The following is a 25,044-nucleotide window of genomic DNA, read 5'->3' as shown; positions in this document are numbered from 1 at the left end:
TGGTATAATAAAAGCGAAGAACAGTATTCCCGAAAGCCCGCCCAATGCATTGCAATAGAAAATCAGAATCTCGAGCGAGGTGAAATGAAGCACCATCCAGGTGAAAACAGCAGAATACGAATGCATGAACGGTCGTAAAATTTTTGCTGAGTGAACGGGAAAAGGAGCAATCACGAAAAAGAACATTTACCACTCCAGAGGCTCGGTCTTGACGTCTCCACGGTTGGTTTTGGGGACGGGGGCAGCCTGGATCATGGTGGCGCCGCCGCGGTTACCGCGCTTGAGGTAGCCGCTGCCGTCGAGCCAGGGGGTCTCGAGGGTGCGCTTTGCCTCGAAGGTACGGATCTTGTCCTCCATCTGGAGGGTGAGGCCGATGTCGTCGAGGCCGTTGATGAGGCAGTGCTTGCGGAAGGCGTCGACGTCGAAGGAGGCGAGCTTGGAGCCGGCAGCGTCCTTGATTTCCTGGTTGACAAGGTCGACCTCGATCTCGCGGCCGGCGGAGGCCTCGGCGGCGATGGCGGCGAGGGCGGCCGGGTCGGAGATGACGACGGGCAGCATGCCGTTCTTGAAGGTGTTGTTGAAGAAGATGTCTGCGAAGGAGGGGGCGATGATGCACTTGATGCCGAAGTCGAGGAGGGCCCAGGGGGCGTGCTCGCGGGAGCTGCCGCAGCCGAAGTTGGGGCCGGTAACGACGAGGATCTTGGCGTTGCGGTAGGGCTCCTGGTTCAGGATGAAGGACGTGTTTTCCGAGCCGTCGGCGGGGTTGTAGCGGAGTTCATAGAAGAGGGCGCTGCCGAGGCCGGTACGCTTGATCGTCTTGAGGAATTGCTTGGGGATGATGGCGTCGGTGTCGACGTTGGAGCGGTCCATTGGGGCGGCGATGCCGCGGAGGGTGGTGAACTTGGGGAGACCGGCGCTGGAACCGGCGGCGGCCGTGGCGGCGGAAGAGTTGGCGTGCGGCTCATTGTCGGCCGGCATGTCCATGATGCGGTCGAACTCGTCTTCCGTCGTGGGGTCCTCGTGCTCCTGCTGGATGTCCAGGTGGGGCTGGGCCTTGGCCAGCAGAGGGCTGGCGGTCAGATGTTCACGCACATCGGCAAGGTGGCCGGCGATGGCGGCGGCGGCGGCCATGGCGGGGGACATGAGGTGAGTGCGGCCGCCGGCACCCTGGCGACCTTCGAAATTGCGGTTGGAGGTGCTGGCGCAGCGCTCCTGGGGGGAGAGGATGTCGGGGTTCATGCCCAGGCACATGGAGCAGCCGGCCTCGCGCCACTCGAAACCAGCGTCCGTGAAGACGTGGTCCAGCCCCTCGGCTTCCGCCTGCTGCTTGACCAGACCAGAACCGGGAACGACCATGGCGCGCTTGATATTGGCGGCAACCTTCTTGCCGCGGACGACCTTGGCCGCGGCGCGCAGATCCTCAATCCGCGCGTTGGTGCACGAGCCGATGAACACCTTGTCGACGGGGATGTCCTGTATCCGGGTGCCGGCCACGAGACCCATGTACTCGAGGGCGCGCTTGCAGGCGACCTTGCGGTTCTCGTCCTCGAAGTCGTCGGGTCCGGGAACGACGCCCGTGATGGGGACAACGTCCTGCGGGGAAGTACCCCAGGAAACGGTGGGAATGATATCCTTGCCGTTAAGGACGACGGTCTTGTCGTAGACGGCGCCCTCATCGGACGCGAGGCTCGACCAGAAGGCGACAGCCCTCTTCCACTCGGAGCTGTCGTACTTGGGGGCTAGGGGTCGGCCCTTGAGGTATTCAAAGGTGGTCTCGTCGGGGGCGATCATGCCCGCGCGGGCACCGGCCTCGATGGACATGTTACACATGGACATGCGGGCCTCCATGCTCAGGCCGCGAATGACAGAACCGCAGAACTCGATGACCGCACCAGTACCACCCGCGGTGCCAATGACTCCGATAATGTGCAGGACCACATCCTTACTGGTCACGCCAGGAGGCAGCTCACCATCCACCTGAATGCGCATGTTCTTGCTCCGGCGGGTGAGGAGGGTCTGAGTGGCGAGGACGTGCTCGACTTCGCTCGTGCCGATACCGAACGCGAGGGCGCCAAAGGCACCGTGTGTGGAGGTGTGGCTGTCACCGCAGACAACGGTGGTACCGGGGAGAGTGAACCCTTGCTCGGGACCGATGATGTGAACAATACCCTGGCGCCTATCTCCCATGCCGAAGTATGTGAGACCAAACTCCTTGACGTTCTGTTCGAGGGTGGTGCATTGCAGACGAGAGTCGGTCTCTTCGATGAACTCTTCGACATTCTTGAAGTTTTTCCGCGACGAGGTAGGGATGTTCTATTGCTCAATTAGCTTTGATTGATCTCATACAAGGAGATGAGAACAGCATACGTGATCAACTGTGGCGAGAGTGCAGTCCGGCCTGCGGACCTTGCGGCCAGCATTCTTGAGACCTTCGAATGCTTGTGGGGAAGTCACTTCGTGGACGAGATGTCTGTCTGTGACCGGTTAGCTCTAAGACAATTGGGAAAATTAGTTACGAGTCATCATACCGATGTAGATGAGGAGGGTACCATCCTCCTGCTCATTGACAATGTGGTGATCCAAGACCTTGTCGTACAAGGTCTTGGGCTTCTTGTCTGCGCCAGGCATGAGGGGCAAAGGCGAGCGGAAAGTCTGGTAATACGAGACAACAGCAACAACTCCCTTTCTTGGCTAATCAGTAAGAAGAAGAAAAAATGAAAGACAGATGCTTCAATGCCTTGGAGATACTAATAATGACAATTATGATGCCGATGCAATCTCAAGGAGGAGCTGCAACATTTTATCGGGGATGGGTGGTCGCGATGTCGCTCAGAGACGATGAGGGGCGGATCCGACATCGGTCCGGTCAGCAGAGATTGGGTTGGCTGTGATTGGTTGGCTGCAGAGGATTCTCCTAGGGGCTCCCTCCGGTACCGGTCACTTGGACCGCTTAGTCGCGGATGTCACAACGAGGCAATCAATAATCATTGACTATTATGAGTAACGCGGGTGCTTTGATTGACTTGTCTGTTTGGGGTTAATCGTTGTAGCGTGTGACGGAGTCTATTGGTTTGCACTACTTCAGATGCGAGAGTCTTAGGAGACCCTGGAATATGATTCATCTCCATAGGGAGCTCAGGAAGGCAGCAAGGCAGCAGGCAGCAAGCAGGCAGCAAGGATGAGACACTGTCTTAGTTTGGTCCATCCTGCCGGTTCCTGTCGGATCTCAGTGGACACACTGTCTATGAGTGAACAATCCGTTCCACATAGGATGAGCTTTTAGTCTACTCCGTAGATCATGGAAGGCCGAAGGCGTTCCGAGTTTTTCAGTAAGACTCACGACTGTTTTATGACTGCAGTAGTACTATTGAACTGACCTCGATTTGTGTGCAGCATATCCAATAAGCAGGAAGATACCGTCGAAACATATTGCCCTGCGAGAGATAAATGTAGTACATACTTATCGCAATGCATGATGCATGTGCTGTTCGAAAACTGATGCCGGGAGCTTGGGTAAGTTGAAGTTGTGCTTCGGTGGAATACATATACAAAGTATCTTGTCTGTCTATGCAGACTTTCCGATTGAATATGCAACTACACATTACAATTCCCATTGAACATATTATATACAATCACGCAACCCAGTCATCTATCACGCCTGCCCAATTGGCTTCGATCCAGTCTCGAAAACAAATGGTGCAGTGGTAGCCAGCCATAGTGTAGGTTTGCCAGTCACCTTGGGATCTGATCCAATGAGGTTACTAGGAAAACCAAGATCCATCGGCTTCACACTCTCCAGGTACTCGATCTGCTCCGGGGTCAATTTGATGCTCAGCGCCTGAATGTTGTCGTGCAGGTGCTCGACCTTGCGCCCTCCGACGATCGGGAACACATTCGGCGCCTTGGCCCGCACATAAGCCAGAGCAATGGCCGTCACGGACTCGATACCATGCTCTGCGGCCACCTTCGCGAGAGCCTCACTCATCTTCACCTCATCCTCCGTCTGCTCCCTGGGCCCGAGCATGCTGCGCAGGCCCTCGCCCTTCTTCTTACGCTCCTCGAGAGCTTTCTTGGTCTGAAACTTGCCGCTGCCCAGTACGTCCCACGGCGCCAGGGCCATACCGAAATGCCGCGCCATGGGGATGATCTCGCGCTCAAAGTCCCGCAGCATCACGTTCCACCGCCCCTGGTAGACGCTGAAGGGCGTCTTGCCGTGTGCACGCGCATACGTGTTCGCCGCGCTCACAACCCACGCCGGCGTGTCCGAAATCCCCAGGTATAGCACCTTGCCCTGCTCCACGAGGATGTGCAGACTGTCCATGATCTCCTCGATGGAGGTGGTGTGGTCCCACCAGTGCAGGTAGAGGATATCGATCCAGTCCGTCTGCAGCTTCTTGAGCGAGTCGCGTACGCTCATGTGCAGACTGCGGCGGTGGTTACCGCTGTGATTGACAGCATTGCCTTTACCTAGCGCGTGGGCCTTGTAGTCGATTGTGAACTTGGTTGCGAGGACCAGCTGGTCGCGGTTCTGGCGGGCGGCCATCCATTCTCCGATCCATGTCTCCGATTGCTCGTCCTGGTAGTTGTTGGCGGTGTCGATGAAGTTGCCTCCGGCCTCGACGAAGGCATCAAACAGCTTGAAGGAGGATTCCTTGTCCATTGAGCCCATGACATCCGACCAGGCGTCTCCGATCGACATGGCGCCGAGCTGCAGCGGAGACACGCGGATGCCCGCGTTCGAGGAGAGGATGCGATACCGACCAAGCTCGGTGCGAGGCTCGGGTGCTGGCCTTAAGAATTCCGACATGTTGAGGTTGTTGATAACAATAAAGGGGCTTATCTTTATTTAGGCTTGTGTAGAATGGCCAGTTTGAAAAGGGGGTCCTTGTTGATGCTTTTATAATGGCATCTTCCTCCGGGTTTAGGAGACAAGCGGATCCATGATTTCATGACCTTATCTCCGTTAACCACTGCGAAACGGGAACAGAGAAAGTTAGTTTGGCCTAGCAAGAGCATTGGGGACGTAGACAAAGAAAGTCTGTCTGTCGTGGCATAGTAATGCAACCAGATGACAGAAAGCGGAGATATCCCCTGGAGAGTAGATGGTGGCGATGGAATTATCTAGGTAAGCAACGCATTATAGTACCAAGAATGAGGAAGAAACCAAATCTGATGACAGTAACTCCGTGGCCCGAGTAGATATCAGAAAACAATGATGACGATGACGATGAAGCCTGGGGTCTTAGGCTTACTGATCCCTAGTGGCACTGGATTTAGGCTCGGAGTTAACGGTTAGCGTCTAGTCTTACCCAAGCCTCGGCAGACCCAGAGCTAGGAACCTAAGTCGCTAAGTGTCATCTCGAGAGGATTTGAAATACTCAATATACTAATTTTTGGTGATACGTTGATGTTGGTTTTTCAGGCCCGCATCGATCTTAGCCGAAGCTGCGAATAATGGCGCCAAATGTAAAGAAGTTGATCTAATTTACAACTCGTCTATCACACACAAAGACTATACGCCGTATCCAAATGCTCTATTATCTTGCTGAAACACCAGCAACGCCAGACGATGTCGTACGAACAAGCCCAAGGCTCCACAGACGGTCTGAACCATGACCATGTGCCACGCCAGACGATCCTCCCGCATCGGTCCCATCCAGACGAGCCACAGATTCAGGATCGTCAGATTGGTCGACTCGACGATCTCACCCTTCTCGTTCTTTGTAATGCGAATCAGCCGCAACCTGTGCAGGATCTCTAGGCCAGTGGCTACCACTGGGGACGGAGGCACGGTCCACTCGGTCACGGACGCGTCCAACAGCCCGCTCATGGCGTTGAACTTGGGGAGTCGGTGACGGGGACAGGGGATGATGTGGAAGAGCTGCGGAGTCGAATACAGAAAGTTGAAGATCTGTGGAATGAAGAGCAGCAGGAGGGTTTTGCTGAAATGGCCTAGAATCCCCACCACGGCAAACACCATCCCCGCAAAGTAGCAGTAGGTGTCGCCCACAAACACCTTCGATGGATACCAGTTGTGGCACAGCAAGGCCACCGAAACCCCGATGAAAGGGAGCAGGAAGTATAAAGAAAATAGATGCGAGTCGGTAGCCGGGTGCGGGAATGGCGTTGTAGGTGCAATGTATAAGAGATCATTCGCAACCAGTAGCACCGCAATCACGAGTGATTGTGCAACTTCCACTCCGTTGATCCCCGCCAGCATGTTGATGGCGTTGGGGCAAAATATGGCAATAGCGGCCATGTACACATAGTATAGCAATCCCAAATCCACGAAAGCGCCCAAATACGGCTGCAGGGGCACCGGCACGACAACATGCGTAACACCAAAGTCCACAAAGTAAACAATGAGCATGGGGATTGCACCGAATGCAGGAATGAGGACTTTGTGTCTCCAGCGTATATCGAGCAGATCATCTCCTATTCCTAGTATGACAATACATTGCAAGGAGAGGAGCCCCGACAGATAAGACGCAAGCTTCAACATGTCAGTTACCTAAGTGTGATAGGAGAACTGGCAGGACGGACCTTGGAGTGTGGAAAGCGATGAAGAAAGCGACCATTCTCGACATGATCAATCTCGAGCACTACATCTCGATTACCACCACCCGAAGTAGCTGCAACGATGTCCTTATAAAAGGCAAAGGGAATGAAGAAGATGAGCGCCAGAAGATACACAACAGCGCAAACAGCCCCCATCGTCTCCGGTCTAGCAAATCAGTTAGCATGATAACTTCATATTTACACGGCTAGTAGCGGACAACTCGAGGAGCAAGGATGAGAATTATCGAAAGGGAAAAAGCAACAATTCGCATGTGTTCGTACATTTCAGGTCTTCTTGGCTTCGCCATGTCCTTTCCCTTTAGGCCGGCTCTCATGAAAACCGGTCCCAGCCATCGAATTAGACTAAACGTCAATGCAAAAGCAACTGCGCTAAAAGCAATGGATGCGATTAGAGGTGCGCCGTCACCTTGAAGACTATTCACTATGATTCCAATACCCGCTCCCGCCAGCACCAAGAGACGCCAGGTCTCCCGACGAGAAAGCGAGCTTGCATATGCTGAGTTCATTGTCAGGGAAACAGCTGCAGCATTACTGTGCTGTATATTAGTCCTGAGCGCGAGCTCCTGAGAAGAAAAGAAGGATCAATTTCTGGCATTATTGCATTCAGGCAAAGGGTTGCAATCTGGCATCATTTCACCCTCGACGCTCCCATGCCGGTTCTGCCGGTCGTTTGAGACCGCCCACATGGCGGTGAGCGCTTGACATGCTTAGCTGATCTCCAGTCAATCCGCAAGAGGAAAAGTCTCCAATTCAATTGGCCCCACAAGATACAGACAGTTATTGTTGTGATGATAATGAGAAGTGCTTCCGCCTAATTCACTGGCACCTCTGGCTTACCTGTGTACAAGGGTGGTTTGCTGCTCTTCTTCAATTGAAGTCGACACGCCTGCTTGAATCTGCATGGTATTCCGGTCTGTCTGTCCCAATTGAATGAACCTGGTCCCCGGGATCCTTCACAAGGGAACACCTGATCGGCCCGACATGTCCTCTGGATTCGCCGACTTCGATGCCGGCCATCGTGACTTGGTGACTGTGACCAAATTCAACTTTTATGGCAATCGCATTGTCACCGCTTCTTCGGACCACCGCATGAAGGTGTGGGATCAGAAAGATGGTGAATGGCAACTGGTCGATACCTGGCGCGCTCATGACGCTGAAATCCGTGATGTAAGCATCCGCTCCTTGGGCCCATTGCGCCCGCAAATACTCACCTGTGACAGGCGACATGGAACGGTCCGTTTACTGGCCAGCACATAGGCAGTGTAGGCGAAGACATGAAGTGCAAAATCTGGCAGGAAGACGTCACCCAACCACCCAATTCGGGGCGACGCTTCAGGTCGATCTTCCGTATGACGGCCCCGCAACGGCATCCGTTCGTTTCTATGGACTTTCGCAACATTGATCTTGACACCTGGCTCGCTGTAATTACTCGAGATGGCTACCTTATGGTCATGGAACCCGTCAGCCCCGACTCCCTCGCGGACTGGCAGCCCCTGGACCAGTTTCGAGTTTGCACTGCGCCTCAACGCGGTGAGGAAACCAGCTTCAAAGTGCAGTTTCACCATGATCCAACAGATATTACTCACTTAGTCAATCCGAGCTGGGACCGTAAGAGCCTCTCTCTTGTCGTCGCCGCGATGGACAGCGTCAAAGTATACCGCACCGACGCCAATCGTCGCTTCTACCACGCTATTGAATTGACTGGGCATGGCGGGCTTGTCAGAGACATCTCCTGGGCTAATGGCTCTGTTCGAGGCTACGATCTCATTGCTAGTGGCTGCAAAGATGGCTTCGTACGAGTCTTTGAAGTTTATACTTTGATGTCAAACAGTGGTTCGCAGAACACCAACGGAAGACACGTCGAATCTCATTCACAGTCACCCTCCTTGCGTGCCACCGCACAATCAGGGATTGGGTCCGCTCTTGCAAATCGAACACCTGAGTCGGTGACAAATCGTCCAGCGACTGGTGATTCTCAGTTCAAGCATTCGTACAAGGAAGTTGCTTGTATCGACAGCAAACATCTCGATGTATGGCAGGTAGAGTTTTCCTACGCAGGTGAGTTTTCAGGGCACTCTTGGAAATCAATCCCTGGCATGCGACTGAACTATTCTAGGTGACTGTCTGATCTCTTCTGGTGACGATGGTGCTGTCCGCTTCTGGAAGAAGTCCTTGTCGGGCAAGTGGCTCGAATACGCTGAGACCGGTATAGACTATGAGTGAATTGGCGTTTGTCTTCTGACGCCGATTGACTACCGCAATTAACTGCTCATCGAGCCTTCACCCAAAGGTGGCAGCTACGTAGTTGCTGCTCGGCGTTCTCGTGGTTATGCGTGTCTGACAGGGTTTTATACTCTTCTCTTCTGTCCTTGTCTCCATTAGACTATGATACCCAGCGATACCTGCTTGCTTTTCCTTTAAGGGCGTCTTTTCTTTCTTGTCAAGGTTCCGGTCGGGCTGATGGATTTGATTTCGTTTCGAATATGCCAATAGACTCGCTACCTCGAACCTCGTCAACGGCTCTTGCTCCTTTCCTTTTTCGCAAAATAGACATGAGAATGTGTTGTTTTGACCCGGGCGGCTGTGTGAGGCAAGAACGATCATCACTCATACGCATTATATCCTCTACATATTCCAGCACCGTCCCTGGAGTATCTCATCCAACCAGGCGGACCTCCTGGCTTCCTCGCTTTGTGCACCGTATCTTACTCATATTATCATTCTTAGCTGGAAATCATGGCGGTCGGACCGACCCTTGGGACAGGCCTCTTTATCGGAGGTGGCCAGGCGCTGGCCGCCGGGGGTCCTGCTTCCTTGCTCTTCTCCTATTTGTTCTTGTCTGTTCTGGTATACTGTCTCGCAACCTCCTTGTCGGAGATTGCGGCTCATATGCCGGCCCAAGATGGCACAATGGTCTCTCACAGCTACCGATACGCGTCGAAACCCTTGGCCTTCTCCATGGGTTACCTTCGCTGGTTTTCACTGTCGATGCTCATCCCGTTTGAAATCACGAACGCTATTGTCAGCCTTGCAATGGTAAATCCCTCGCCTGCGGTTGCGCTTCGTGTCAGCATTCCTACTTTGATCATATTTGGCTTCAACATGCTTCCAGAAAGATCGTTCAAGAAGTCGGAAGCTGTTTTTACCTACTTGAAACTGATCACGGCCACGGGCCTCGTCTTTCTCTCCATTGTCTTTGCCATTCCAGGTGTTTCTCACTCTCCTGTTCAAGGATTCCATTACTGGAACGAGCCGGGCCCCATGAACGAATTCATATACGATGGTCACCTGGGCCGGTTTCTTGGCCTGCTCCAGTGCCTCCAATATAGCATGATCGCCTTCGTCTTTACGCCGGAGCTCATCGTCCAGAGAATTGAACAACTTGACTCGAAACAGCAAGCCAACATTCTGAGTGCATCCCGAATCGACATGATACATCTTTTCGTGCTCTATATACTCAACGCAGTGGCCATGGGCGTGATGAGCCCCTTTAACGATCCGTCACTTACAAACCACGGGGTTGGCGCTGGGACCTCGCCTTATCTGGTGGCGATCAAGAGGAGCGGAATTCCTGTTCTTCCAGTGGTGGTGACCGCGTTGATCTTCCTGTCGTCTGTCGCATCAGGCCGTTCTTTTCTCTTCACCTCTTCACGCACGCTGCATTCATTGGCCGAAGCTGGGCATGCTCCTAAACTTTTCAAGCGGCGCAACCGATGGGACGTGCCGTATGTAGCAGTCATAACGTCTGCACTTTTCTCCAGTTTCGCATATTTCTCCGCGATGACATCCAGCTCGATTGTCTTTAACTCGCTGATGTATTTCATCACCACGTGCGGATGCATCTCCTGGGTGAGCACGTGCGTCGTCTATCTTTACTTTCGCAGGCAGACAGAAGCCTTAGGCTTTACCTCTGTACACCGGGCCAGAATACAGCCCTATGGGGCGTACTTTGGCATTGTCACATGTACACTGTTGCCTATTATGAACACTTTCATCATAGCGACTCCGTCGCAGCTGGCCGCGAGCAAGTTGCTTCCTGTGTACTTCGGGATATCCTCCTTTGTCCTACTCTATATTGGCCATCGTGTGGGGTATGCTGTTATTCGGAGACGGGCTAGGATGAAGGAAACCAGTAGCGAGGAGCCTGGAGATTGGTCTATAGAGCTACCTTCTACAACGTCCAACGACAGGACAGAAGGAGCAGATCCGTCCTTACACAACACAGCCCTTTGAGAATCCATCCACCATAGGAAACAATTTGAAGCCAGAGTGACAACGGGCTGGCGCTCTTTATTTGGGACTGCGAATGTTTTGGATGGACTCGCATTTTGTAGGCTCAGAATTGCGTTTAACGATTTGATATCCTTATGTTATTTATAGTGACCAGCAGGTTAATCAATTATTCTGTTTCCTGGACTCTAAAATGATGAAATTTATTGTTCTGTAATCAATTTCTTGGCAGTACAACAAGGTCTGAAGATGGTATATCAGTCCTGAAAATCCAGTTCAAACTTCAGCCTACCAATGTTGGCAGGCATGGGCCCTTATTTCTGTAGCGAGGCTTCCAAGTTCTTTTGGGAACGATCAAAGTATGAGAAAGTCGATCGAAAATTAATTCCGCCGTACGTGCAGCTTGAGCCGTTCTCAATCTCCCAGCCACTCAATTCTAGTGGCAAATTGAATAGTGCGGTGCAATGGAAGCTCACTATGTCTGTGCCGACTGCCTGAGGCAGAAAAGGGAAGGATGAGGTTTCCACATTGCGGCCATTCTTTGCTCTTCCTCACGGACCACCAGTACAAGGAATTGTTCTTAAGAGATTTATCATTGACGACGACTTTTAAATCTATCTACTCTACGAGGTGAGTGGATGTTTAAGACGGGATTACAAGCAAATCATGAAGGAGAAAAATCCTTGTTGCCATCGACAACCCGCTTTAGGAAGCGTCTGGGCTTTTTAGTACGCGGTGGGTTGGGTTGGGCCATCTTGCTAGCAGCGACAACGAGACAGGCAAATTCTGCTCCATTACCATTTCAATTAATACGCAGTAATGCCTTTTGATTTCGCCCTCCCATCTTTTCTTTCCTTTGTTTACTTTAAGAACTGCTCTTCGTCCGCCGGAAGCTTCAGGTCATTCTTCTTCTGGGGGCCACCGAGACAGACAGAGCAGATGACTGCTTTTTTCTTCCGCTACCCTCCTCCCCTCTTCCTCCCCAAAACACTGATTTCCCCGAGGGTTCTCGATACACTGTTATAGCAAGTTGAATATCTTCTGTTACAGTGGCATCTGACAATCTTCGTGTTTTTTTCCTTTTTTTCTTACTAGCTATATCATTCCCTGTTCGCTTTTCTCTCGGTTCTCCTCTACTTGTTCCCTATCATGCTCCAAGCAAGCGGGGAGAGGTTCAGGAAGAGAAAGAAGCGATGAGCAAGGGGGAAAGATGACCGATCTCTTCACTCGGTGCTTTGCCTCCGGAATATTTGCCTTGCTCAGCTGTTCCCTGAATCATGCTGTTCTGTCTGATACCTGGACGGCCCCCGGCTTACTCGCGGTCTAATGTCCCTGACACAGAGCGAACGAGCGTTTTCTCTCAACGACTTCCCTGCATCATCTTGGCTACAAATCTGTTTACTCTCAGTCATTGCGTGGGTTGGTCTTGAAACCATTGTCTCACAAAATAATGGTGGCAATCCACCAGATTCGCTGGGGTTACCTGACTCAGTTGGTGGTGCCTATTGGGCGATGTACAACACGCGGAAGATCCCTCCGACTTCCCATTGCTCTCTCTCGCCTGACATGATCGCTCCTTTACTCTCTTTACTAACCACCATTGATACTAACCGCCGCTCCTCTTCCCTACAGTTTCTTTGAGACTTCCTTCCATTGATCCCTCTGTTCTCCCGTGACTGGAGTGAAGATAATTTCGCGTCCCTTGAGATGTTGGAGGTACAGACGACCAGATAGGAATTGCCTCATTCCTGGGCTGTCTGCCCGCTTAGGGAATGGTCATCAGAGTCATGGTCGAGTAATTTGGTTACTGAGCAATTTTTCCTTTACTTTTCATTTCCATTGACAATGGGATACGGCTGATCGATCACTCTTTCATATTTCCATCCACTGTCGATGTGATATGCTCTTTCTTCTCTCCTGCTGTCTCTCGCTCTCTCTGTCTGCCACTTTCGGTTTCTTGGACCCTTCCCGCGTGTCATGTGCATCCCCGCTATCCCCAAAATGGGTCAGACTAACTACACTTCCCCTTCTGGCCTAGTGCCTTCAACACCTACCGGAAACAAGCTAGCGGGAACTCACTCCAGTGCCCAACCACCCAGGCAGCCAGGCAACAATTCTCTCCTTTCACCCCCATTGAGGCCTGACTTCTCAGGCCGCCAACCCTTCCCATCCTCGCCCAGCAGCTCACTGGTCGTGTTCGTTTCCGGCAGCTCCAGGATGAACCCGAACTCGAAACAAACCGCCTGTTCTGGTCTAGGTTCTCTTGCCTGCTTTCTCTCGCATCTTCCCCCCCTCTTCTCGATCTTTGAGACTCTTGTCGTTGACTCGTCGTCCCTTGGATCGATTCCTCGATGGCCGGCTGGGCTGACATTCGTCGGCTTCCCCCTTCCCTTTTCCCGACCTTTTCACAATCATCGTCGATATTCTAGTTTTATTCCCGACAAACTTTCAGTGTTTTATTTTATTATTTTGTTAGATTTTGTCGAATTTCCGATTTCTCAAAGCGATGATCAGGCTCGTGATCTCTAACCAGATTGCCCGAAGCTGATCCCCAGAACTGAGAGCGGGTGGGAAGAGAAAAAAATTCCACGCTTTTCCTCTTTCTCTCTGGGACTTCTGGAACGCCGCTTGAATGGCCCATCCGTGCCTTTAGCCTCTCGCTGCTCTCTGTCTCTTGTCTCTTACCACACCTACCCGTACCTAGTACCTTCCTCTCCTCCTCGCCCTCCCTCTCTCGCTTCCCTTCACTCTGCTCCTCGCTTACCCATTTTCTTCTTCGTTTCTCATCCAGATCCATCCTTTATTCACCATTTTTTCCCATCATACCATCTTTCCATTCACCTCATCATCTTCTTCTTTCCTTCCACTTTCCCCCGTCTACGTACTCCTGCTCACCCTCCAGCTCCGTTCTTCCTTTGAACCCTTTCCAGCATTTTCGAGTCCTTCAACAGTCGAATCGTCCTTTCGCATCTTCTCTCCATGCGATCCGTGACCCGCCAGCCTCTACACGATCGACGGCTTCTAATTCTCGATACGGTAACCTCGTTTCACGGTCGCACGCGCAATCCAGGTCCACTGCTCTGAAGTCTTGCTTGCCTCACCTCGAGCCATAATTCTCAATCTTGACGTTTGGCACACCTCAGCAACGATTTCTCGGTAGAGCTCGCGGTTCTTTCGATTTCGCGTCCTATTTGGGGCTACTGTTTTCGATCCCGCTTTGGAGGACCCAACTATATTCTTTCACTCTATACCGCAGGTGTTGTCGATTATTGGGCAAGAACTGAGTAAAGACGTGTAACCATCGATTTGGTGGTAGGTGGCATGCCTGTTGGGTCTGAACGGGTTATTTGAAGCCCACAACCGCCCAACAATACACCACAGCGCGTTTTTCATTCATTCGTGGAGGGGGTACTCTGTCAGATTATGACAGATACCTCCCCAGTCGCCATCACGCACTCAACCACGGAGCCCTATCCGGTCACCGTACCCCTAAACTCACCCGCCCTCAACGGCGCCGTTTCCGACTCTGCCGCCCCTGACGAGGAGGAGCCGTATACCATCAAATGCATCTGCGCGTTCGAAGATGACGATGGCAACACGGTCTTTTGCGAAGGGTGCGAGACTTGGCAGCATATCGAGTGCTACTATCATGGTCGCCACGTGCCTGAAGTCCACAATTGCGTGGACTGCGAGCCCCGCTACCTCGATGCTAAGCGTGCCACCGAGCGGCAGAGACGTCTCAGGGAGGTCGGCGACAGCGGTGACCGGAAAGCGAAACGTGCCGGAGCGAAAGGTCAGAGGAAAAGGGTCAAGGATCATGGTGACAAGGTGAACGGGTTCCATCAGCGGGCGGACTCGATTGCTCGAGACCAGCCCCCTGCCAAAAAGGCCAAAGCCACCCATCGCGCCTCCGGATCCATCAGTTCTGTTCCTGGTGCTGCACCATTCCCACTCGATGCCCGCAGACGTGTCGCAACTTCCATGAGTCCTACTAAATCCCTTGGGCCGTCCATCCCCCTTTACTCGAATGAATTTCTACATCTCTATGACCATGATCAGGACTATGCCCCCATGAATAGCAACCTCTTTGTCAATCTCCCTCTTGCGGCGGACCTGGCGTCCTGGGTGACAGAACCGACTGCGCTCGCTCGGGTTTCCAATGGGCGATCGTCTCGTGACATCTTCACCTGGTCGGATACTGCGCTGGACCGGTCGCTCTGGCCTTCGCTATCTACAGAAACAATCACCGACCCCAGCATCGATATCGAAGGGCAGCATCCAACTTGGAAGGTACTCAGGACTCGCGAGAGTGTCTCCAAAGACCACATTGTTGGTGAGATTACTGGCAAGATTGGTCTTTTGCGAGACTATTGCCTGGATCCCAGTAATCGCTGGCAGGAGCTTCGTCATCCGGAACCTTTCGTATTCTTTCACCCCCAGCTCCCCATCTACATTGACAGTCGACACGAGGGTAGCATTCTTCGTTATGTGCGTCGTTCATGTCGACCCAATGTCACGATCAAGACTTACATCACCAACGAGGTGGAGTATCATTTCTGCTTTGTTGCTAAAGAAGATATTTCGGCCAACTCGGAGATCACGGCCATGTGGTATCTGGATCCCCAACTCTTCGAGTCGACGCACGGTCTGGTCAAGCAGGAGCCGAGTGACAGCGCTCAGGAAGTAGCTGCAATATGCATCAGCAATGTGCTTGCAAATTTCGGTGGCTGCGCGTGCGAGCCTCCAGCTAATTGCTTACTTGCTAGCGTTGATCGCCGGCGGCACCCAAAGGCGCTCGAGTCGAAGCAGGTCAACGGTAAGCGGAAGAGAGCCAAGACGAAATCCGCCGCCTCGCCGCCCGCGACAAACAGTCGCGCAGGCAGTGAAACGACCAAGAATATGGAGGATGACGATCAGCCCGACAGTCGCTCCACATCCGGGTCTTCACGGGGCCAGCCGCGCAGTCGGGATCTTACTCCTACACTGCAGCACGATGGCGAGTCTGAGTTGTCCGCTCGAGAAAAGCGCAAGATTGCGGCAGCGGAAAAGAAATTCCAGCAGCTAGAACACGATCAGCAGGCGCACAAGAAGAAGAAGCGAAACAGTGGCCAAGCAACCTTCGTACCTCAGATCCAGGCAGGCCAGTCAGCTCATCAGGCTGTATCAGCCCAAGGTCATTCTCGCTCGTCCTCTTCGGCACAGCCCTCAGGATCCATGTCTAGGAAGCCCTCCGGTATTGGCGCATCCCACGGGCGGTCTCCGCTGCGACGTCCGCACTATGTGGACTCGGCCATTCAGACGGAGCCCGAGGCTGATACGTCAGTGCTGTCTGCTGCGCCATCCCTACGGCGGCCTAGCTATGTACCCCTCACGCAACGGTTACTCAAGCGCTGTCATGCAGATCGTGTTCGCTTGGAGGAAGATAGTCGAAGACTGCCATCGCAGTCTCCAGCGGCGCTCTCACCTCTGTCTTCGAGTCCTCACGGCGGCTTGTACCCGAATGTTACACCTCTCAAAACTCCCTTGACCGAGAAGGAAGACGTGGAAATGAAGGATTCCGACTCGCCTACAGTCTTGTCCTCCGGTCAATCACAGACTCAAGAGGCGGAACAAAAAGCATCGACTCCCCCGTCAGCTCCTAGAGCGTTGACCAAGCCTCCACTACCCCCTCCTTGGCCGTCCACTGCTGCCCACAATACTCTGTTACCAGGAAGCAGGGTGAACAACCACCGTACAAATCTCTGGGTTCCTCTTCCCCCCGCTACTCACCCCGCAGGACCGACTTCCATCAGTCCGGGATCGGCGACGGGGTCGACGGTGTCATCGCCATCTACCCTGGATGCACCAGCGCAACCTGCCGCGGCAACTCCAGGGTCTGGGGTGACTGCGCCGAGCCCTGTCAAGAAGAAGCTTAGTCTTGGTGATTATCTCAGCCGAAGGGGAGCACTGACCACCCCGACGTCCGAGAAGAGCCAAGCGCAAGCGACTGCCATGCTTCCTCCACAGAAGCCTGTTTCCGATCAATCGACCGCAACCCGCGATGCATCCGCGCCGGTGGACACACTGCACCCCGTGATCAAAGCGACTGGAGAAGCTGAAGCAACTAAGCGAGAAAATCCCACATCTCCGGACGTGACTGTGAAGGACGCTCCTAGTTCGGCGCCGACCTCACATGTTCCCTCATTCTTTTTCTAGGCACATTTGTCTGCTGGTAACGCTTGCTGCGCTTCTGTGGTAATTGGCGGGATCTTTCTTTTCGTTCTTCCACGTTGTCTCCTAAGGGAGCACATTTGTGACCGTCTCCTTTCTAATCTGCTTGTCTTTCTACACATTACTATTTCTGTTCGTGTACACGGTGGGAACTACGGCGTTCTAGCCATGGAGTCGGGTTTGTTTTGATACACAAAAGGCGTGTCTGGCGTTGGTTGGAAGCGGAAATATTATGGGCTCGGGATGGGCAAATGGGATTTGGTCTAATCGCTGGTGCAGCGTCTGCTTCACGATTTGTCTTTTTACTATTTTGCCGTTTCTACTGTGACTTCTTCTCTTCTTTTTCATTATTCTTAGGATTTTTTTTCCGAGCAGTATCTGCGACGACTCTGTGTCCCACGGAGACTAACGGCATTATGATCTGATTCATCAGTTGAGATGACCAATGCAGATATTCACAAGAGATACCTTTCAGAGATTATAATTGTCCTGGCGGTCTAAGTCTGCCGTATTGAGGGTTTGCTCTCGGAGACTATTTTCTAACCCGACCTCCAGCGGCAGAGTCCGACATTCTGACGTTTGAGCTCAGAGTCGTTCATTGAATTTCCATTTCTGGCAAACATGGGATTCCGCAAGGTTTGCTGACATAGCCGATAATCTATATCCGCCCTAAGCGTCCCTTGATCTCTTGGTCCATGCTCCATATTTTAATCGGATGTTATATGGTTCAACTAATTCTAACCTGAGATCTTCGTGCCTGGTTCAGCCACCTGCCTGTCACTGGTGATGATGCTCATTTTACCTATAGCGCTTAAGCTGGGCAGTTCATTGGACCTGATGCCATTACCCTGAATGGATGAATATACGAACAGTTATGGACTCTGCAACCACCAACTGTTCTGAGGGTCGTAACTTACCTTACTGAAGGCGACGGGGCCACCAACAGAGCCAGCCAAATGGACACATTCAAGCTTGCCCTCCAACTGATACTTCCGACCAATGGAATGATGAGACCGGACTCGGATTCAAACGACGAGAAAGTGCACGTCTGTACCTAGGGGAACCTTGGGTTACACCACAAGTACTTCTGACTGACAGCGCAGATGTTCATCTTGGGGACCAAAGACGCCAACCTAACTCTTCCAGATCCATTCCTATTCCGAGCGCACTACCGCATTGCAGCCTCTTTGTATCTATTCCATGCCGAAGAACGAAGCGCCGAGGGTTGGCCCTCGCCTCCGTTGTGTATGGGACACTGGTCCCTGCATATGGGACTTACAGGCTGATTTAGACGCTTTGGATAGTCCAGCTGAATGCAAAGACACAGAATATATTACGCTCTCTCTGGCATCTCGTGCCCAAATTGATACGTGTCGGTGCTACCGCGTGCTCCTGAAACTAGGCAGCTCCTCTACCCGGGGTCTTTCACCGTCTCTCATACGAAGACCTGAGGAGTGTTTTGTCGCAGCTGCGGTGCATCCCGAACCATACCCCGTATGCCTTCGGCAACAGTAATGGCGGCCCGCTGAATGACCACCATTTGCCATCCGGTACCTGTGGTCCATTCAACTCGATTTCTGAGTTCAACTCCTTCCTAGTCCACCGCTACGTGCGTAAGGAGACAAAGGACGAGATTGAGGCTATCCACGCCGCTTCATATTGGTCTGTGTTCACCCATGCCGACCTGCACCCGAGCATATTCTTATAGATCGTGGACGCCTGTCTGAAATTGTGTGCTGGGAATGCGCCGGCTTCTATCCCGAGTACTGGGAGTTTACAAAACTCATGTATGGTGCAGAGCAATTTCCGTAAATTCAACAGACCATTCGCGATGCATCGCAGAGGATGAGTATGATGGGGAGATTACGGCTGAGACGCTACTATGGAATGACACGCCATTTGGTGGTTAAGGTCTTAACTCAGTATCGAGATACCGATCGCGCTGAAGAACAAGTCCACCCAGCAAATGATTATTTCTGCTGATGAGTGGTTGCTTGTTCACATTTGAGCAACCAAGCTCACTGAGCAGTGAGGGCTACATGAGGAGGTTACTCACCTGCTTGAGAGCCTCTACTGAAATCCCAAGGCATCCGAGTCCACGTCGTCCTTCGCGTACTTTGCATAACCTCCATCACTGTCGTTACTCAGATCTATCGTCCATCAAACACGCTCGAGCAGATAAAATATTAAAATGGCTCATATGACGATCGCCCACCATTTTGGCTATATCCTTCCAAGAGTGAGGTGAGATTGGTTGGTTGGAAATGGTATGGTGCTTTGAATTTTTTTTTAACTCAGAGTGACAGCTTCTCGGATAGATGAGACATGGGTCTGGATATGACTCTATATTATTGTATTCTGAACTCGATGAAAGTGGCACGGTCTGGTTTGCAATTATTTCTCCTGTCGTTGAGCTGTATCTACCTGTCAACACCGGTATAAAATCACGTGACAGATCGGGTCTCTTGCTCTCATCCAGCTTGCAACAACTCTTCCGAAGCCCAGCAGCTCTCTTCAACACAACCACCTTCTATACCCGCCTGGGCTTCAGAGGCTGTTCAAAACATTCCCCTAATCGTTTTTGATCAGTGTCTCTGCCGTCTATCATGGCTTCCGTCGACCCCTCCCTCCACGATCCGCTCCTTGCGCTTCGCCGTGCGATCGCAGCCGGCAGTCTTCCCACGCCAACCACAACCTCCGATCTTTCGGATGACAATGCGACCGAGGACCTGGCCAAGGCTACTCATCTGTACTTCCGCCAGCCAATTCCACAGACCATTCCGCTGACGGCGCCGACGCGCTTCGTCTCCGCCTCGTCAGACTCCGCCGTCGATCTCCGCAGCATCTTCTTCGCTTGGCAGAAGAAAGATGTCGCAATTCCTGAGTACATCGCCTCGGCGCAAGAATTGAACGAGTCGCTGAAGCAAAAAGAGCGCAAGGAAGGCGAGCCAGAGGAGAAGGTGCAGAATCTGGTCTTCGTCGAGCGGCTGGATCTCATCACTTGGCTGGAAGGCGCCTCGGATGAGAGCGAGTACATCAAACCCCTTGAGGGTGCGGCGGCGGCCGCACCCTCTGCCGCTCCGGCGGACGCGTCTGCTGCGATTGCTCCCGGGGCTGCACGTGCTGTCTCTGCGGTGCCTGGTGGTGCTCAGACGGCTGTAGCTGCTCAGGGTGGACGGGCGCCGAAGGCGATTGATCCCAGATTACAGGAGATCTACAATGGAGAACGGAAGATGGGCGATCGGAATAGTGTCCTGCGGGGGATCAAGCCTACCGTGAGTTCTGCACCCCCGGCGGCTTGAGAAGCAGGCCAGTGGAGGGCAATGCTAACGGGGGAATCTAGGATTTCTCACACGTTCGCAAAGTAGCAGAGACCTTCCTCGGACGCAACCGCTCACGAACAGGACAGTACCCTCCCGGCGCGAAGCCCGGAAGCAAGCCGCAACCTGTCGTGCCTGCCCCGTCCGCGGGACTCACCCAGCCCCGAAAGAGCGGCAGCTCCAAGAACCAAGACCCGATCATCCTCCTCTCCCCCTCCGCCTCATCTCTCATCCGCATGTCCAACGTCCGCTCCTTCCTGCAGGACGGTGTCTTCGTGCCCCCCGACCACCCGACCCTCGCCATGCCCAGCTCCTCCAACAACCTTCTCTACATCTACCGCCCCCTCCGCTCAGAGGCCGGCTCGACTTCCGCCTCTCGTCCACTTGGTGCTTCTCAGCCCGGAGCAACTTCCAAGAAACCCACCCGCTTCATCCTCGTCGACAGCACCGCCAACTTCCGCCCGGACTACTGGAACCGCCTCGTTGCCGTTTTCACAACGGGCCAGACCTGGCAGTTCAAGTCGTACAAGTGGACCTCCCCGCCCGAACTTTTCAAGCACGCCACAGGCATCTACGTCGGCTGGCGCGGTGAAGACGTCCCCCGCGAAGTCCGCGGCTGGGGCCGCGGCGTGCAGAGCTTCGCCGTCGAGCGATGGGACGAGAAAGGCGGTGTCCATGGCGCCGGCCGTTGGCGCGATCGCGAAGTCGTCGAGAATATCTGGACGGCCATCGAAGAGGGCATGAAAGCGAGAGGGTGGGGAGCCGGGTCGACGAAATAATGGGACCCCTTGATTTCTGGTCCTCCCAACCCTAACCCCTAAACCTCTTGTCTGAATCAGCATCCGAGTATTTCATCTTCACAGCATCTGCAGATCAGGCAAGATTTGCAATGCTCGATTCGCAAATCAGAAGCGTACGAAACGTTCCTTTGTGAGCCGCAGCTGCTGAAAGCACCAGACAAGGGGCCCCGCCCGATGTATCTTTTATCCACTTTTGACTTTGATCCTTTCTCATATAGCAGGAAAAGGCGTGTTGCAGGCGTTCACTCAATCTGTCTCTTTGATATCATTCCATTTCTACTGTTGTTCATATCCTCTTTACATCGAATCTCTTTGGCGTTGAGAGAGTGGTCTTTTGCTAGACATGGTACATTCTGACTCCGCTGGCGCAGCTCCAGGCACAGATGATTCAATGGTATTCATTCCGATCTACCTTAAAGCATGGAGAAATAATGACTACCGGCGTTGAGAAAGAACTATTCTATTCCCAATATTTTATGTATTGTCACTGACTAGGTGGAATACACTCGCTGATAGGTTGGAATGTATCACACAAGAGTCGAAGGAAATTGGATGCAGGAAAGAGAATACTTAGACATGTACATGATCTCTCTTCACGTGGAATATGCTGAAACAATGGAAACTGAAAGAAAATGATAACAGGCTGTGCGGCCATGCATGCAGGCAGATGTAAATGGACAAAACGCCTTTCTAAATGCTGGAAAACTGTCGGGGTTCAGCCTCCTCTTCAATATGCGAGGGTCAAACAAAGGAAAACATATTATAAACACCCCAGTTCCGGCCATCTCTATCACATGAAATAGATCGTAACATCTTTCATCCGTCGTGATGACTTGATTACAAATGAAGGTTATCATAAAGCGTGAGCTGTTGTTGAACTCAACCGTGTATCAAGCGTCGGTGAAATGAAAAAGGAAAAATTTATATGGAGTAGGGCGGAGTTACTCCGAGTCGGAGGCGCGTAACGGACGACGAGGTGAGAAAATTCAAGACGTATCAACGGGCCCTCACCCTCGATGCTCCCATACTGTGGGAGCGGCGGGATTCAATCGTGCCAAAATCATCTGGAGACTTCGGAAGCCGTAGTAGTCTCCTTGCCCAGTCCAATAAAAGTTTGCGTGCTGGACCGTGGACGATATAACACCCCGTGTGTGCTCGAGAACGTTAAGAGAACGTTGGCAGAGCTGCAGTCATCTCTTACAAGGAATTCGCGCTCATGAAGATCGCAGAACGTATTCCCTCCTCACAGTTCAAGAGCGTGCTGAACGACTCATTGAGCGCTCCGGAACGGGTGCCGGAGTAGGTGAGTAAGCCCTTGGGGCACCGATCAAGTCGACATCATGCTCCTGCAGGACAACCGCATACTTCGGATCACGTAGGAACTTGGGAACAGAGTCCTGATCCTCATCAGCGAACTGTGATTAACCAAGCCGTTATCGAAAGAAAAAGAACTCACACTAGACATTAACTTGAAAACGGATGTTTGAGCCATCTCAAACAACTGCACAACCTCCTGAAGGCTTTTGAACATAGACTCGTCATCACCTACAGCCTTTGTCATACGGCTCGCTAAGCTGTTGCGCAGTGCGTGATCAATATTGAGCTCGCACGGAGAACCGGGGGCAAGGAAAGCATTGTAAAGACCTGGAAGAAAGTGAGCAAAAACTGTATAACCAATCAGAATCCCCTATGAAGAGTGGCTTACCATATGCCGCAGCCAGCGTTTCGCGGACGGCGTCGGCCTTCTTGAATGCACCCATCTTCTCCGCCTTGTGGTAAGCAGCGGTAAATTCCGAGACATCAAGGTAAAATGACAGGTTTTCTTCGCATAGAGAGAAACGCAGGAATTCACGGAATAGCAGTCGCAGAGCAGGATCTTGAAGAATGTGGTTCAAACGAGCGTTGTTGGAGTCTTTTGGCATACCACGGTTGTCATAGAACGTCTCGCGGGACTTGTCGCGCGCAATCCAACCGCAAACCCGCTGACCCCGCTCCGTGATACCGTAAATAGCGTACTTGGATGGCTGGAAGACGACAATGGACGCATCTGGCTGAGGATATCCCTTGTCTTCTTGAAGCATTGTGATCAGGCCGTATTTGACGAAAAGCTCCGCAATGAGGACGGTTTCCCGGCGTTCAATGGTTGTCGAACAATCCATCAGCCAGTCCACGGCAGCCTTCCCGGTGAAGGTGTTCATGTAGGTCTTGTCGTTGATTTTCCGTTCTTTGGCCATCTTAACCCCAACAAGACCGTTTGAGTAGTCACTCAACGAATCCGAATCCGAGGTAGAAATACTACTCTTCACATTGGGTCCATCCTGACCAGCAAAGCGGCGAAAAATGACTTCGATGGTGGCTCGATCATGCGACAGTTTATCAGTCTCCGTGTCGCGCTCCAGATTGACCAGTTGCATCGTGTTGCGAGGGGATTCCAGCACATCTATCACGTGTCGAGCGGTGATACCATTTCTCTGGCAGAATCTCTGCAAGATATTGATGCCCTTCGGAGTGAGCTGAAACAATGCGCCTTTCAGTGGGAATATCGGGAGTGCTTTGCCATCAACGGGTTCGATAAAGCGGGCGTCAACGAAACGCTGGCATACCGAGCGAGCCATCTCCTTGGCCATAGAAAAGGTGGTGGTCGTAGTCGTGGTCACAATGCGAGAGGGATCCTTGGGATCAGGCATGCGGTTCGATTGGGAGAACTTGAGCGATCCAAGGTTGTTGATGGCTTCCTCGCTTGTGAAAGTGTGGTCATACTTCGTGAATCTCACACGATGCGAATCCAGCTTCAAGCTGACCATAAGGGTCGAGAAAAGGTCCATGAAATCCTACAGAAAAGAAGCCGAAATCGTCAACAAACATTGTCTTCAAACTTTTGAGCATTCTATGCGTCATGCTGAGATAGATCCAGAGGCTCCGGCTTTCTTTTCTTCCATACCTTTGTAAAGGGGCGGTCATCTTCCGTCATACGCAACAGTCTCGAAGACGTTTGGTGCATCTTGGACGGGAGTGCAGCAAATCCGGCTTCCAGCTGTTGCTCTGAGATAGGTGGATTGCGTTGAAGAGTGTGGCGCCGCCTTCCGCTCAAGCTCTGCTGGAATTCTACCTCCGAGGTCTCGATGCACGCGGGGCTCGATTGATTGCTGCTCGTACTTCCGTCGGATAACGGCGGGGTCAGAGGTGAAACACCAGCAATTTCGTGGGTGCTAATCTGCGATGGCTTCCGCGAATGCTTAGAAAGGCTTCCCGACGAGGCTGAGGTCCGGAGCGAGGAATTGGTGGTGCTTCCGATGGCCGAAAGATTCGCAAGAGCGTTGGAGGTCTTCTCACGGGCTAATGCAGCGAACGACCGTCGGTTGCGTCGTGAGATTGAGCCAATCACAGAACCAGTGAAACTAGTCGTCGTGGTGGCGGTTGTATTGGCCCTCGTAGTGGTGCTGGACGTCGTGGGTGCGGGTGAAGTGAGAGGGGAAATGATAGAGGAAGAAGGAATGTCGGCCGGGGTGGAAGGGACCGGCACAGATGTAGTAGATGTATGGGAATGGTAAGAAAGATGGTGATGCTGAGAGGAGGGAGGAGATCCTTGGTCGAGGGGAGTGGAGGATATGGTTGGCATTGAATAGTGCGAACCAGATAAGAAAGTGGAAATGGAAGAGCGAGGAGGGGGGTTGTTGTATGTATGTATGTTCGGTATGAGCGTAAGATAACCGGGAAAGAGAAGGAGGAAATTCGGTGTAAAAAAGAAATATAAAAAATGAACAATAAATAAAAAAAATAAATAAATAAATAATAAAAAAAAAAAAGAAGGAAAGATTAGAAATAGAAATAAAAATAAAATAAATCGGGTAGGATGTATGGAGTATGGTTGAAAGGGACGTCGAAGAGAGGAATGATGAGATCAA

At 52.3% G+C, this 25,044-nt stretch overlaps 8 protein-coding genes across 8 annotated transcripts, besides 2 other annotated features; 4 read left to right on the top strand and 4 right to left on the bottom strand.

Annotated features, from left to right (window-relative positions):
• Positions 1-186: 186 nt before the first annotated feature.
• Positions 187-2,628, bottom strand: luA (3-isopropylmalate dehydratase LEU1; the record flags this gene model as incomplete). Its single annotated transcript, XM_001260595.1, has 3 exons — positions 187-2,313; positions 2,368-2,474; positions 2,529-2,628. The coding sequence occupies 3 exons, from the start codon at positions 2,626-2,628 to the stop codon at positions 187-189; spliced, it is 2,334 nt and encodes a 777-aa protein (XP_001260596.1).
• Positions 490-551: a microsatellite.
• A 1,024-nt stretch (positions 2,629-3,652) lies between the features above and the next one.
• On the bottom strand, positions 3,653-4,807 carry NFIA_086530 (aldo/keto reductase; the record flags this gene model as incomplete). The annotated part of the gene is made up of 1 exon (XM_001260594.1): positions 3,653-4,807. The coding sequence occupies one exon, from the start codon at positions 4,805-4,807 to the stop codon at positions 3,653-3,655; it is 1,155 nt and encodes a 384-aa protein (XP_001260595.1).
• A 705-nt stretch (positions 4,808-5,512) lies between these two features.
• NFIA_086520 (UDP-N-acetylglucosamine--dolichyl-phosphate N-acetylglucosaminephosphotransferase) lies at positions 5,513-6,714 on the bottom strand (the record flags this gene model as incomplete). The annotated part of the gene is made up of 2 exons (XM_001260593.1): positions 5,513-6,493; positions 6,544-6,714. 2 exons carry the CDS (start codon positions 6,712-6,714, stop codon positions 5,513-5,515), a joined length of 1,152 nt encoding a protein of 383 aa, XP_001260594.1.
• Positions 6,715-7,509: 795 nt separating this feature from the next.
• On the top strand, positions 7,510-8,802 carry NFIA_086510 (putative nuclear pore protein (SEH1); the record flags this gene model as incomplete). Its single annotated transcript, XM_001260592.1, has 3 exons — positions 7,510-7,746; positions 7,800-8,637; positions 8,696-8,802. 3 exons carry the CDS (start codon positions 7,510-7,512, stop codon positions 8,800-8,802), a joined length of 1,182 nt encoding a protein of 393 aa, XP_001260593.1.
• Positions 8,803-9,315: 513 nt separating this feature from the next.
• Positions 9,316-10,812, top strand: NFIA_086500 (putative proline permease; the record flags this gene model as incomplete). Its single annotated transcript, XM_001260591.1, has 1 exon — positions 9,316-10,812. One exon carries the CDS (start codon positions 9,316-9,318, stop codon positions 10,810-10,812), a length of 1,497 nt encoding a protein of 498 aa, XP_001260592.1.
• A 3,420-nt stretch (positions 10,813-14,232) lies between these two features.
• Positions 14,233-17,004, top strand: NFIA_086490 (putative PHD finger and SET domain protein; the record flags this gene model as incomplete). Its single annotated transcript, XM_001260590.1, has 1 exon — positions 14,233-17,004. The coding sequence occupies one exon, from the start codon at positions 14,233-14,235 to the stop codon at positions 17,002-17,004; it is 2,772 nt and encodes a 923-aa protein (XP_001260591.1).
• A 2,621-nt stretch (positions 17,005-19,625) lies between these two features.
• NFIA_086480 (CDC73 C-terminal domain-containing protein) lies at positions 19,626-21,118 on the top strand (the record flags this gene model as incomplete). The annotated part of the gene is made up of 2 exons (XM_001260589.1): positions 19,626-20,294; positions 20,363-21,118. The coding sequence occupies 2 exons, from the start codon at positions 19,626-19,628 to the stop codon at positions 21,116-21,118; spliced, it is 1,425 nt and encodes a 474-aa protein (XP_001260590.1).
• Positions 21,119-22,389: 1,271 nt separating this feature from the next.
• Positions 22,390-24,758, bottom strand: flbA (developmental regulator FlbA; the record flags this gene model as incomplete). The annotated part of the gene is made up of 4 exons (XM_001260588.1): positions 22,390-22,536; positions 22,596-22,783; positions 22,845-23,970; positions 24,081-24,758. The coding sequence occupies 4 exons, from the start codon at positions 24,756-24,758 to the stop codon at positions 22,390-22,392; spliced, it is 2,139 nt and encodes a 712-aa protein (XP_001260589.1).
• A 121-nt stretch (positions 24,759-24,879) lies between these two features.
• Positions 24,880-24,979: a microsatellite.
• Positions 24,980-25,044: the final 65 nt, after the last annotated feature.

Source organism: Aspergillus fischeri, genomic scaffold, assembly GCF_000149645.3.
Source record: "Aspergillus fischeri NRRL 181 1099437636264 genomic scaffold, whole genome shotgun sequence".
Taxonomy (NCBI): Eukaryota; Fungi; Ascomycota; class Eurotiomycetes; order Eurotiales; family Aspergillaceae; genus Aspergillus; species Aspergillus fischeri.
The sequence above is the reverse complement of the archived record's forward strand: the minus strand, read 5'-3'. Positions and strand labels throughout refer to the sequence as shown.